The sequence below is a fragment of the Berghia stephanieae genome, chromosome 8 (genome assembly GCF_034508935.2).
Source record: "Berghia stephanieae isolate SIO BIC M18660-M18661 chromosome 8, UCSD_Bste_1.3, whole genome shotgun sequence".
Lineage (NCBI taxonomy): Eukaryota > Metazoa > Mollusca > Gastropoda > Nudibranchia > Aeolidiidae > Berghia > Berghia stephanieae.
The window spans coordinates 33,243,648-33,257,692 of NC_088367.1; the positions used below are offsets into that span (position 1 = coordinate 33,243,648).

A 14,045-nucleotide genomic window follows, 5' to 3' on the forward strand; every position below is an offset into this window, starting at 1 on the left:
ATTATTATTATTACTATTATTATTATTATTATTATTATTATTATTATTATTATTATTATTATTATTATTATTATTATTATTATATTATTATTATTATTATTATATCATTACTAGCAGTATTATTATCATCATTATTACCACTATTTTAATTACTTTTTTCACCTATTACTAGAGCTGTAACCTAACAATAATTGCCTATTTGGACAATAAAGATTGTTGTTATTATTATTATTATTATTATTATTATTATTATTATTATTATTATTATTATTATTATTATTATTATTATTATTATTATCATTATTATTATTATTATTATTATTATTATTACTATTACTATTATTATTATTATTATTATTATTATTATTATTATTATTATTATTATTCAGGACACACAATAAGAGAGAGAAGAAACATGTCTCACCGTGTCCAAATATTCAAGGCCTTGTCATTTTCTCCATGTCTCTGATACAACAAGGCTAGGGAATGCAAACGCCCAAATCGTTCCAACCACTCCACACAATCATTGAGGTCGCATCCAGTGTCAACTGAGATGAGGTCAAACAGTTTGTCCGGAGAAGACTCTGCATACAACTTGAGTAAGGCTATATCTAATTCCTGACGACATAATGGAAGATATCTTTTATTTCATTAATTCCAGTTAAATCATCGTTGATTTCACTTATTTTCGTAAGCGACAAGTTTCACAAAGTATCATATCAGCAATAAAAGTATCCACACAATGCAGAGCAAATTTTTTTTTTTTTTAATGATGCCCTTCCAACATAAGATACCATAACCTAGGCAATTCCACGAAAGAATATAGATAATTCATCAAACAAAAGTCCACATTATCTGTTTTCGTTTATTAAATTGAAGCTTAATTTCAATTTCATTGTTATTCATTTCTTCGAGCTTTGAGCAGAAAAACATACCCTGTAACAAATAAGCAAATCCTTTTGATTTCTTTTTTTAAGTACATGGTTTGACTATTAGATATAAAGCTGTTTGTATGTTTCCCCTATGAATGTTGAATATACAGTGGAATCCTGATGAAGCTAACACCGCCAGACCAGAAAGATTAGTTGACTTGAAGCAAGGTTGACTTTATTCATTATCAATGGAAATCACTTTAATAAAGAACAGAAAATGAGGTCCTGTGTTGACTTTAAGAAGAAGTTTACTTTAAGAATGTACTTTAAGATTCTATAGTAAAATAAAGGGAGTAAAAATGACTCTTATAAATACAAAACAAAATAAACGACGTTTTGGCCTTTGGCCTTCTTCAGGTGAACGAGAAAAGGAAATATGTGATATTACTATTACATTGGCATTATAGTTAAAATATTATATATAAAAATTTGTGTGTGTGTGTGTATGTGTGTGCGTGCAGGGGAGAGAGAGAGAGAGAGAGAGAGAGAGAGAGAGAGAGAGAGAGAGAGAGAGAGAGAGAGAGGGAGAAAGAGAGAGAGAGAGAGAGAGAGAGAGAGAGAGAGAGAGAGAGAGAGAGAGAGAGAGAGAGAGAGGGAGAGGGAGGGAAAGAGAGAAAAGATGAAGTAATGAGTATGGAGATTCCACTGTGCATATATTAAGAATAAATTCCTTGCCCACCTTTTTATAACCGTGTGCTATATTTGTTCCTCTAATGTCCTCCAAGAAATCTTGCAGGAAGGTTTTGTACAATGTCTTGGTTGCCTCATCTGACTTTGCCAACATATTGATATCGGCAATGTCGTGAAGGGGTGGGACGGAGCGTGTGAAAGAACTGTTGGTCGGCAAATAACGGGGATACAAGCTGATAATCTGATAGATACAGATTAATAATTCTTAGGCTTTAAATGTTTCCATTCACAACACAATCTACAAAATTAAAAATTGGTCTTCATTGGGATTGTATACATAAATAGGGAAAACTAAGGTTAAGAGTGGAGAAAAAAAAACAAGTTAAAAGATGACTTACGATAAAAAAAAAAGGATAGTGGATGATGAGACATTATCAATTCATAAAAATCACTAACAATTAATATGATACACACCCACATACATTTTTTATACAATAAGGAAGCAAGCACACAATCTCTCTCCCCCCCCCCCCCCCTCTTATTTAATGACTATTCTTTTCATCTGGAAAGTTGAAAATTAACACTATTTCCACTTACTTCTCTGATGTCAATACCACTCTCTTTAAACAACTGTAATGCCTCATCAAAATGCTGTTGTGAAAATTCAATAAAAGCTGCTTGCTGTTGAATTCTTTTGAACATCTGAGAAAGGGAGCACAACCAGTTACAAAATAAGTTAAAAGGCCTGAGATCTCTCTGGTAACAATTGACAGCATTTTTTATCATAATTGCAAAAAATCAAAATCGTACAAAAAGGCAAGTAAAGAAACAAAAATTTTTTTTTTTAAATTGAGCTTTTATATTGCGCAAAATCCACTAAACGTGCTCAAAGCGCTATACAATGGATCCCTGGCCAATACCAATACGTAATATGTAGAATGAGACATGATGCCTGTTAGGCGATATTACAATCTACTCTTGGACAGAGACAACGCTGTTAACGATCAGGTACTCATTTTACACCTGAGTACAGTGAAAGAATGTGAGTAAAAATTTTTTTCCAAGGACTTGTCTATGCGCAGAGCAAGGCTCGAACTCAAGACTGAGAACAAAACAAAGACAAACAACCCCCCCCCCCCTCCAAAAAAACAAACATAAAAAAGAGAAATAAATTGCACCTTTAAATCATTCACTGTAGTGGTATCATTTCATTCTTACAAAAGACTTAAAATCAGTGGTGTGCAATGAATACATGTCACATTAGTGAGTGTGTACGTGTGTGTGTGTCTTAAAAAAGGTTAAACATATACATTTTTCAAAACTTATTCTCTGGCAATGTATGTTCAAGCTTGAGAATATTAGAGGATTTTTTTTTTTTTTTCAAAGAAAAAAAGAAAAACAAACAGTGATGCAACTGAGGCACTTAAACTAAGTTGGTAAATCAATTGAATCATATGCAAATAAACCAAGTTCAAGTTTGTGTCGAGGTGGAATTTATATCGGTCTCTTCTGACCATCCATGGTTGAGGAGCTTTTCCAAAGTTAGATCTGATTTAAAATATTTTCTGATATACCAACTTCCTACCTAAAGAATAACTAAGTAGCTTTTCCTACTATCTGTTTCAATTACCAATCACAGAAAACAGAATATACTCTAGCTACATAGGCCTAATGGCTCTAACTGACAAATTTATTAGTTTGTAAGGATCGTCATGAAACAAACAGCATTATATAATGCCCTTTATTCATCCCATAGGGTAATTTTTCTCTCTCAGGTCTATTCCAAGAGAAGACTGGAATAACTCAGGTGTCAGCGGCAGGGTAGCGCCGCATATTGAGCTAGGGTGGGATGACTTGCTCGAGGCCACACAGCCCAGCGGTGGGTGATCGAACTCGGTAACTTTCTGGTACGAAGCAAAGACCGTACTGCTGAGCCACGCTGCCCCTTCGTTGCATTAGTCGACAAGGGTAATGAAAAAAGCTTTGGAAAACATGTTGCAACCATAGGGATGGTTTTTTCTCTCTTGTATTTTTCTTTCTTCTTTGTCTGGCATTGTTTCATACACACTTTTTCAATTCTTTAACCACAGCTTTACTAATAACTTGGGAGTCCCAATACCTTCACAAATAAAAGGACCAAGATCGATCACAGGTGCAATCAAGCCCCCCCCCCCCCCCCTTCTTCCCTGTCCACCGAGCAGTGATTGGGTAGTTGGGATCTGTTACATCTGGTGGAAAGTATTTTGCCATAGACTAGCGCCATATCCAAAGGGTACCAAGCAATTGCTATTGACTGTATCAAACTATAGAAACCGGGATAAACTCCGGTTCCATGGGTCAAATAGCTCTACTTACTTATAATATCGTATAATAATTATAAAATTTCGTTTTCCTTTAGAGTCACTCTATAATTACCTTAACAAATTTGTCTCTATTCATTCCTGTCTTGTTTGCATTCTTGGCCAAGTCCAATGCTTCTGTCACTCTTTTATCACTGAGAAGGGCTTGGATCTGGTTTTTTAAAAAGATTGCATGCAAATGAAAAATATCAACAGACTTAGCCTGTGATTACAACACTACTATCATTACTAAGATAACTCATTGAATTCTAGACTGCAATGAATGTAAGACATTCAGATATACAACTCATGAATAGAAAACAAAATAAAGAGAATGGAAATAGAGCATTAAATAACATGATGAAAATTACCATTATTGAGCATGTTGAAAATGCCTGCATTTCCTCAGTTTTGTAAGACCGTAAAGACCTAACAGAGAGATGATTTAGAAGGAACAAAATATCATCTCCCAAAACTATAACTATGCATTCGACTGTTTCCCTCCCAGCCAAGGACTAGAGCCAGGCTCATGACAAAACTTAAGTAATCTCATTCCAAGACAAAGACAGAAAGCAATTGGAAAACGGATGTAGGAGGAGAGAAGACACAGTAAGTGCCTCCCTGCCCACTACTGGAGAGCGGGAGCCCCGCCAAGTGGTGTTCTTTCATCCCTTATTCACACATAGCAAAACCAACCTGTTTTTCAAATGGAATGGGCACCAGAGCATAAATCTCCTTTGTTGAAGCTACAAAGATACGTCCATCAAAATCTCCTAGAAAAATTCCACCTTGGAATTGGATGGCTTGTTTCTGTTGCTGATCTAAAATACTGTAAAACAGTGAGACCATGGGCTGGGGTTGAAATGTCAACTATATATATATATTTATATCATATTACCAACCAACTTGAAGTAAGTAAAGTAACAAGAAGACATCAAGAATACTACTATCAAAAAAGTACTTTAATTCTAGAGTTGATGAATTATCTGTATTTCCATAAATAAATAAATAAATTAATAAATAATAATAAATAATAGCGCCTAATCGTTAATCGTGCTCTGCAGCACATTGCATTATAGAAATCACGACAATACATAATATGGAGCAAATACTACTAGTGACATCTTATAGCGTCGCATGATATGCAGATTTCTGAGTTATTTATTAAATTTTTTTATTTTTTTTTCATGTGCATTCTTCAATAATTAAAATTGACTTTTATCTCAGAACTTATATAAATGCCTTAATTAACGATCCAGGTTTTCTAAGTTATCAAACCTGTGTTAAAAATCATTTATCATTTTATCCATTTACCAACCTGTGAATTGTAATGAATTCATCATTAACAGCGAGAATGTAGGGATGAACATAACACACACCAACCAAACTATCCGACCATTGCATGGGAGGCCGCTGAGACATTCCAGCAGAGGTGGCAAATATTCCTAAAGCATTTGGGCCGTTCAGGAGAAATTCCTCCTGATTGTAGGAATAAAATTATTTTAAAATTACAACAAAAGTATGAGTGTGAACCTTCTAATGAGATAAAAGGATCTTATTGAAAAAAGACTAGTTCAGTGATCAACTTAAACAAGCAGTTTTTTATTCACGACATAAACGACACATACTATTTTCTGTTTAAAGCGAAAATGTAGTTAGAAGTTCTTCATTGTTGGGAAAACAAATCTTCGTTGCTAAATAGGTCAATTTTAGCCCCCCCCCCCCCCCCCCCCCCCCCAAAAAAAAAAAAATAACAGCAACAACAAAATTATAATTCAACTTCTGTACCAGCAACTGCTACTTTTGCTGCTGCTTCTTCCACTATTTAAACAACTATGAGTATTCCATATAATTAACTTATGAAAGATTATAAGTTAGATATAGTCCCTGTATAAAATAGAGAATTCACGCACAGTATGTGTAGCCTAATGGGGGTCCCATTAGCTCAGTTGGTAGAACACCCGCTTCACACTCTAGGGGACCAAGATCGATCCCAGGTACAGTCAAGATTTTTTTCTGACCCCCTGTCTACCTAGCAGTGAAAGGGTAGCTGGGTCTGTTAGATGTGGTGGAAAGTACTTTGCTATAGTCTGTTTCACACTATAGAAACCTGATAAACTTTGGCTCCTTGGGCTTAATGGCTCCAAGGACTACTAAAAAAATATGTAATCTAAAATGAAAACTACAAAGAAGTGTCTCGATCATCATCACCATCATCATCATTGCCTTTGTCACCCTGGGTCAGGGTATAGGCCACAGACAAACAGTTTCCATCCTTCTCTATCCTGAGCTAACTTTTTTATCTCATTCCATGTCTTATCACTTCTCTGTATATCAGCTTCTTTAATTCTTCACCATGTTCCTCGTGGCCTTCCCCTTGATCTTCTGCCCTGAGGGTTCCAGTCCAATACTTTCTTTGTTATAGTGGAGTCATTGTTACTAAGGGTGTTTCCAATCCACCCCCATTGTCTTTTTCCTATTTCCTCTCCTACTGTCACTGCCACTGGTTTCTGCTGTGTTCTTTTCCATAGGTGTCTCGATGACTGGTCAGAAATCAAACAAATTTACTCATGGGTATTTTGTCAAAACTTTCAAAAGTAAAAGATTTGCATCTAGACTTAATGCTTGCCTTGCTGATCCGTTTTATGATGGGGTTGACATGCTCTGTATCAATAGGAAATAATTCTGTGATTTGTCCATTGTTGGTATCGACCATACAATACTGGGAACTCATCGCGACACAGGCAATTACTCCATCTACACCCTGAATGTAGAACAAAAAAAAATATATATTTTCAATTGAGTTCAAGATTCACAAAAATAATTTCATTAAAATTCAAAGACTAAAGTGAATTATAAAAATAAAGATATGGGACAAGCCTTACAAAATTATTTTAACAAAATTCCAAAACAATTATACTTAATTATAGAATCTTAATTCCTTTCAAAAGGCAATACACAACTGGGATGATATATCCAAGAATAAAGAAGCAGTTTAAAAACATTGTTGGGGATGAAAAATAAAATAGAATCATTGGTCCGTTTTAAAGACAAGTGAGCTATCCCACATTTTAAAAAGGAAAAAAGCTACCTGGACGGCATAAAAAAAAAAAAAAATCATTTTTAAGATTATAAAGTTTAATATGAAACACTTGGCTTGGACTTTCTTTAGCAAGAAAAAGACAAATGAGCTTTCCCACATTTAAAAAAGGTAAAGCTACCTGGACGCCATTTAAAAAAGAATATATTTAAAAAACCCTTTAATTTGAAGACCATTCATTTTAAGATAATAAAGTTTAATATGAAACACAGCCATTGGGTGGTGAACGAGACTTGACTTGGACTTTATTATAAAAAGCAAGAAAAACTGAATTGATGGTCCCAATAGTTCAGTTGGCAGCGCACTCACCTCATATGCAAAGGGACAAAGATGAATCACGAGTGGAGTCGGAGATTTTTTTTCTGAAAAAATGCACATCTTGAGTTTAATTATTCCTTTTTAAGTTACTTACGACTGAGACAGCTTGATCAGGTAATGCCACATCTCTAAGGTGTATTAATCTGTCTTCTGTCACTGTGTATAGCTGGATCATCTTGCGTTTCAATGCCACACAAATCTAAACAGAGGGAAATTATACATACTTATCATGTTCATATCTTCTTGATATTAATACTACTAAACTTGTTTGACATATTTTCTCCTGTGTTACAAAGGTTTACCAACAACAGCTGCTACATAATCAACAACGATAACGCATCAAGAGCCCTTCTATAATACAAGGGATTGCCAAGAGTGCTTTACAAATGCTGAGTCGTATGTTAATAATAATTCATAAAATGCCAATGTTTTTAACTGACATAAAAAAATATAAAATAATCAAAAGTTTTGTATTTACCTCGACAGAAAAGGGGTTTGTGCGTAAAGGATTCTCATTGATACAAAAACAAACGACACTTTTGATTTTAGCTCCTGTGACGATAGGCTGGGAGAAAAAAAATGAAATAAAGATGATAAATATAATAATAAAAATTTTCTTTCTTCATCCCATAGGGGAAATTTGTCTTTAGGGTCTGTTCCAAGGGAAGACTGGAATAACCTAGGCATCAGCAGCTGTGCAGCACCGCAAATTGAGGCCACACAATGCAACGGGTACTCGAACTCAGTACTTTTCGGGTATGAAGCAAAGACCGCGCTGCTGAGCCACGTTGACCACCCTTCAATGGCTGGACTGGTTTTCTTTCAAATCTGAGTCAAAATAGTATTATGTCAGTCGTAATTAAGTGCTGAAATTGAATTTACAATCATAAACATGAATAAGATGTGCAATACTTGTTCTTTTGTTTTTAAGGGTTTTACGGCGCTTGCAACACATTTAGGTTATATCAGTGCCAGCAAAAGGGAAGAAAATGGGATTGTCAAATTCTAGAATTACAATTAAAGCACCCAAGAAAAAAGTGAGACAAAGGGGAACTGGGAACAAATAGGGATCAGATGCAGATTCCAAGAGCATACCATCAATCTACTTAGTCTGAAATCACCTATAAGTCTCATCCGGACACAAGCACAGATCCAACAAAGAGGAATACACTCAAATGCTTACATTTCATTATACATAATAACAAATTTAATAATACATAATAGAGAGATGATTTACAAGGAAAAAACTATGCATTTGACTTTTTCCCTCCCAGCCAAGGAATCCGGCCACGGTCAGGACAAGACCAAGTAATCTCATACCAAGACAAGGACAAAAAGCAAATTGGAAAACAGCTATAACGGGATAGAACCCAACCCAGATGTGCAATACTTGGCAGGTCTGTAACAGCGATGGAAATCAAGCTTCATGAACTTGGTGAACATGGTAAGATGACTTTAGAGTATAACCAAACCCTAAATAAGTGTGTATGAAAGTGTATGAAAGGTACCAAACCCTGTAAATAGCGAAATAAATTCAATACGTATATTTTAAAAAAATAAAGAATAAATATTTCTGCTCTTCTTATTGCTATCTGCTATGCATATAAACAATTTTGGGGATCAGGCACTGGTGGAAAACGAATATTTGAGAAGATGGGCGTTACAATGACAAAGAAGATAGAAAAAACACATGAAATATTTTTATTTAAAAATCAGTCCTCCTTGCCTGGGGATTGAACTTTAGACTTTCTGTTCAGTGACATTATGAATTTCAATTCACAGACATGAAAGATAGCTATTCTTGTATTTTTTACGTTGTCTGGCACTGCAACAAGCCTTTTGAAATCTTTACAAATATACACGTAACTGATAAATGGTAAAAGGGAATTTCTTCTCTAATAAGAAAACCCCCCACAAAAAACTGGTCTATTTTTGCACAAACTTTATTACTGTACTGATTTTGACAGTTGGTGGCTCAAAAGATTTGTCTTGGTCTTATTTAATTTCCACAATTGCAATTGTATCACCATTAAAATAACTGTGTGTCTGTGTGAAATAAGCCTATTCATTTTGTGACTTGTCTACATGAAAAAACCCACTTTATGTATTTAATGTTTTCAGAGAAGGATTGCCAGATTTAGTTGAGCGCACCTAGCAACTTTATCACTGGACTGATTTTGATTGTTGATAGTTCAACAGATTCATCTCAATCTATCTTAATCTCTACAATGCTTTAATAATGAAAATGAATAAGTGCCTGTACGTAATAATCCTTTATTTATCCACAAATTTTGCAGGTTCTCCATTAGCGATTGTGAAAAAACCCATTGATTATCATTATCAATACTACTAAGAATAGTTTATCATCAGCAAGAGGAGCTTGAAGAGACCATAAAATAAACATGATTGCTTGTCAGAATTATCATTGCTAATCATCACTATAGACAGTATGAAGTTAACGTCGATCGTGTCTTTGTTATTGTTTTTTGCCATCCACGTTTAAAAAATAATAATTTTAAATGAGCTTTATATAGCGCAATAAATGTGCTCAAAGCGCTTTATAAGGGGTCCCTGGTCAACAGCAACATTTAACATGTAGGACGGGACATGACGTTTATGAGTAATTTTCACTAAACTGTATCAACCAGACTATAAACATTCAAGGTTACACATAGTTTTGTATGTTAGTCTGCTATACTTCCGGATGGCTATGTTGTGAGCTTCTTTGCCAAGCGCATGCTATCTATAGATTGACAGATTTATAGGCCTTTGTATCGAAAATGAACAAATTTTTATTGAACTAAAATGGAATTACCTCTAAATCAAACATGTTCAGTAAGGTGAATGTATTGTCACAGAGGACCATTATTCTGTTTAATGCAGATGCTGCTTTGAGCTGGGCGACTGGCTTTTTCTGCAATGGAAAATTAAAGGAAAACACAAAATATAAAACACTCACACTCATACATGAATGGAAAGGATATAAGGCAGCAATAGCTATTTCCAAATAACTCCTCTTATTAATCAACTTCACCAAATTGATGAATACTGTTGGTGTTGCATTTTAAAAGACCCAAACATTGTTCAATAAACATCAGGTGGATTATTCCACAATCAGAACTGACATATAATGCCAGAAATGAACGTGTTTAGAAAAAAACAAGTGTGTAACTATCAAGCAAGAGGAAGAATATAGAAAGTTTGACTCCCTGACAGACTGGTTTCTATTTCAAATTCAGGCTTTGTTTGGTATTTAATCCCTTCTACATAGTTGTTATTTCGGTCTTTGTATGCCATGTTGTGATAACTATCATATTCTTCCCGTTTGGGTCTATTATATTTATTCAATGTTTATGAATAAATATTGCTTTACAACACACATTTTGCATTCTTTTTACTTTTTCACGCATTTTATTCATTTTCTGTATGTGCTGAGCCATCGTAGTCTAAGACTTCTTTAACAATTTTATAGCAATTCTTTTCCATACATTTTGCATAGCTTAATATGTTCAATTTGGGAAAACTTAGAACAGAATACATGCAATTTTTTTCTATATCTTCTTGCATAGTTTGGTGTATGGAATTACTTTAAAAGAATTGTCAAGTATCATGTTATATTGTTTGATGGATTCAGATCTGCCATGGACAGGTTTTTTTGGTTTGTTATTTAGGAGTTTTACAGCACTTGCTACACTATTAGGGTGGGTGATGATGATCAGAAAGGTTTTTAAAAAAGCATAACTAACCAACCAGTTGAAACTGGTCTGTTAACTTAGGAAGTGGATACTTTATCAACTGAGCTTTGGAAACCTTGGACATCATTAGAGATTTTTTAAAAAACAATCAAATATTTATGTCATAAAACATCTCATAAAATTTATATCATCATAAAACGTCCTCTAATTATCTGTTATAATTATAACTATGAGAGAAAGAGAGAAAGAGAAGAATCTACACACCACAACTAAATACTTGTGTCCTTGCTTCTCTGCCGAAAATGTTGTCCTTCCATTTGGCTGACTCTTCTCTTCTATGCTGTAATGGACCACAAAGCTGCATAGAGGAAAAATCGAAACAATAATATGACGATGCTTTATTTCAAATAAAAGTGATCAGAAATATAACTTAAATACCAAGAGGGGGGAAAGTAATCAACTAAGATAATAACGATAATAATAATAATAATAATAATAATAATAATAATAATAATGGTGATGATGATGAATAATGATAACAATAATAATAATAATAAGAAAAATAAAGATGATGATGGTGATATAATAATAATAATAATAATAATAATAATAATAATAATAATAATAATAATAATAATAATAATAATAATAATAATAATAGTAATAATAATAATAATAATAATAATAATAATGAATAATAATACAATTCCTCGCCATAAGTTTTATATAAAAGTTTTTAGACAGAGTCACTGTTATTGACATTTTCATTTACTTATCGGAACATGTGACCAGCTGAGCCCTTGCCTCCATTCTTCAATTAAACAGTCAACTTATTTCAATTAAAAATCAACCTGACTTACCAGTCACTAGTTCCTATGTACATGTTCTTGCCACATACATCAATGCATTCAATCTGATGAAAAATTATTACAATTATAAATTATCTGGTTTTGATATTTATCTTAAGCTTTTGTCCACGTAAGGTAAAACTTAAATCATAGACTATACACATTTGATTATCACATCAGAATCTTATTCTGGTCCCTATGTCCACATTACACAAATTCATAACTATGCCAGATATATCAATATTGAATTAGAGTGGCTGAAAAGAACTCATCATGGGTCTCAGGTTAAATAGAGCTTTTTTATAAAGCGCAATATCCACTAAACGTGCTCAAAGCTCTTTACAAGGGGTCCCTGGCCAACAGCAACATTTAACATGTAGGACGGGACATGACGCCAGCTGGCGATATTACAATTTTTTCGGACAGCGACAACGCTGTTAACGGCCAGGTACTCATTTTACACCTGAGTACAGTGAGAGAATGTGAGTAAAGAGCCTTCTCCAAGGACTCAACTATGCGCCGAGCGAGGCTCGAACCCAGGATCTTCCGATCCAAAAGCGAGTGTCATACCACAAGACCACATAGCCACACATAGGTGCAATCGGACATTGTGGAATCTTCAAAATTTGAAGTCACAGACTTAAAAGAAAGAAGAAGAAGACAGTCCCCCATGTTGCACTTGGAAAAAAAATTTGTTAGTCCTAGGTGTAGTTCAGTAAAGTCGTCATTCTGAGATCAAGTAGCAAAATGAAATAGAAACTGTTGCTTTAACAAGTGATATTTGAGCATCTTGATACGTGGCACCAAAAAGTCAAATGAAATATCGCTTTCTATTTATTTCTCTTTGTCCATTAGTTTGCTATTCCTGGTAACTACTCAAGTATTTCACATGCAAGGTTTCGTTTGTGCCAAGGACGTTGTCAGTAAATTTTATTGCTTTATTTATCTATTTGCTAATTTTTGTTGTTTATGATTTACAACTCCAGCCATTTTTTCAATTCCCATTTCACTGCTGTGATGTTCAGTTTTTGGCAAAGCTGGTAATATATTGCCATTTTTCTCTGACTTTTAAAAAAGTAGTCATTCAGAACGATGAGGTCCACAGAATTGGAGTTTATCCCAGTTTCTTTCTAGACGGAAAATAGCAATTGCTTGCTACCCTAGATATGATGCTAGTCTATTGCAAAGTACTTTCAGTCAGATCTAAAAGACCCATCTACCCAAGCACTGCTGGGTGGACAGGAGGATCAGAATAAAATCTTGACTTTACCCAGGCTCAAACTCAGTACTTTTGCGTTTGAATTATGTAGTGAGTACTCTACCAATTGAGCTATCGGGACTCCCACTCTTTGATATGTCTCATTAAAATTAAATGACATTCTGTCGTCTCAGGTTCGATGAATCCTTGACTGAGATCAACTTCCAATTCTTTTTCCTTTCTTGATTTTTTTTTCATGCCATCAACAAGCTCTTTCCCAGATTCAACATTCAATTTCAAGGCTTTTTATGTTAAAGAGTACATAAGTGGTATGAACCGGCAACAAAACAAAACATAATGAATGTTATTCTAATTATTAAGCTCGTGAGATCATCTCTCCCAAGTCCCTAACTAACTGTGCATAATTAATGCCACATGCCGAGTCCTTCAACTTCTCCTCAATAGCTAGCTGCGTTATTTTAGGTTATAACACTTGTGCAGTTTAGGACTTGTTTTTTTGTGATAGATTTGTGTGTATTGATTTTTTGCTTCGTTTTCTCATAATCATTTGATAGTACAGTCATCATAGGTTTTGAAGGTTAAATCCTGTAAGGAAAGCAGGAAATCAAAGCCCATCATTATCCTGAATCCTGACATAAATTAAACTAAAAAGAGCACACTGACATTGTTTTTGTCCCCGTGCCACAGGTCACAAATGTCTACTGAGAATCTGAGAAGAAGACTGACTTGACTGACCTGTGTTTTGGCTTTATCCGACATCAACTTGACCCGTTCGATGGCGGGTACAAGTTCGAAAGCCTTGATACTCATTTTTGTTTCAACAGATGCTCACGAATGAAATATCTCAATCAATTCAATAGTATACAAAGTTGAAGAACATGTCATGTTTCTTATGTGCACCGATTAATTACAGTGATATCCGCCATTGCAGACAAAATATTGATGTCTGAGGACACTCCCACTC

The 14,045-nt window shown here is 34.4% G+C and overlaps 1 protein-coding gene across 2 annotated transcripts in view; it reads right to left on the reverse strand.

Annotated features, from left to right (window-relative positions):
- The window catches only part of LOC144978537 (transforming growth factor-beta receptor-associated protein 1-like), a 31,089-nt gene that overhangs the window by 15,955 nt on the left and 1,089 nt on the right, over positions 1-14,045 (reverse strand). Inside the window, exons 1-13 of one of the 2 annotated variants that reach the window (XM_078924729.1) lie at positions 13,817-14,036; positions 11,875-11,927; positions 11,279-11,372; positions 10,135-10,233; positions 7,798-7,884; positions 7,414-7,518; positions 6,531-6,665; positions 5,220-5,380; positions 4,598-4,730; positions 3,978-4,073; positions 2,160-2,264; positions 1,612-1,803; positions 425-618 (exon numbers count right to left, since the gene is read on the reverse strand). In XM_078924729.1, the coding sequence (XP_078780855.1) occupies positions 425-618; positions 1,612-1,803; positions 2,160-2,264; positions 3,978-4,073; positions 4,598-4,730; positions 5,220-5,380; positions 6,531-6,665; positions 7,414-7,518; positions 7,798-7,884; positions 10,135-10,233; positions 11,279-11,372; positions 11,875-11,927; positions 13,817-13,891 (1,529 nt within the window). In that variant the 5' untranslated portion in view covers positions 13,892-14,036. Of the gene's footprint in view, positions 1-424; positions 619-1,611; positions 1,804-2,159; positions 2,265-3,977; positions 4,074-4,597; positions 4,731-5,219; positions 5,381-6,530; positions 6,666-7,413; positions 7,519-7,797; positions 7,885-10,134; positions 10,234-11,278; positions 11,373-11,874; positions 11,928-13,816; positions 14,037-14,045 lie in introns of those variants that run through there. The other variant, XM_078924731.1, reaches the window with a different exon arrangement.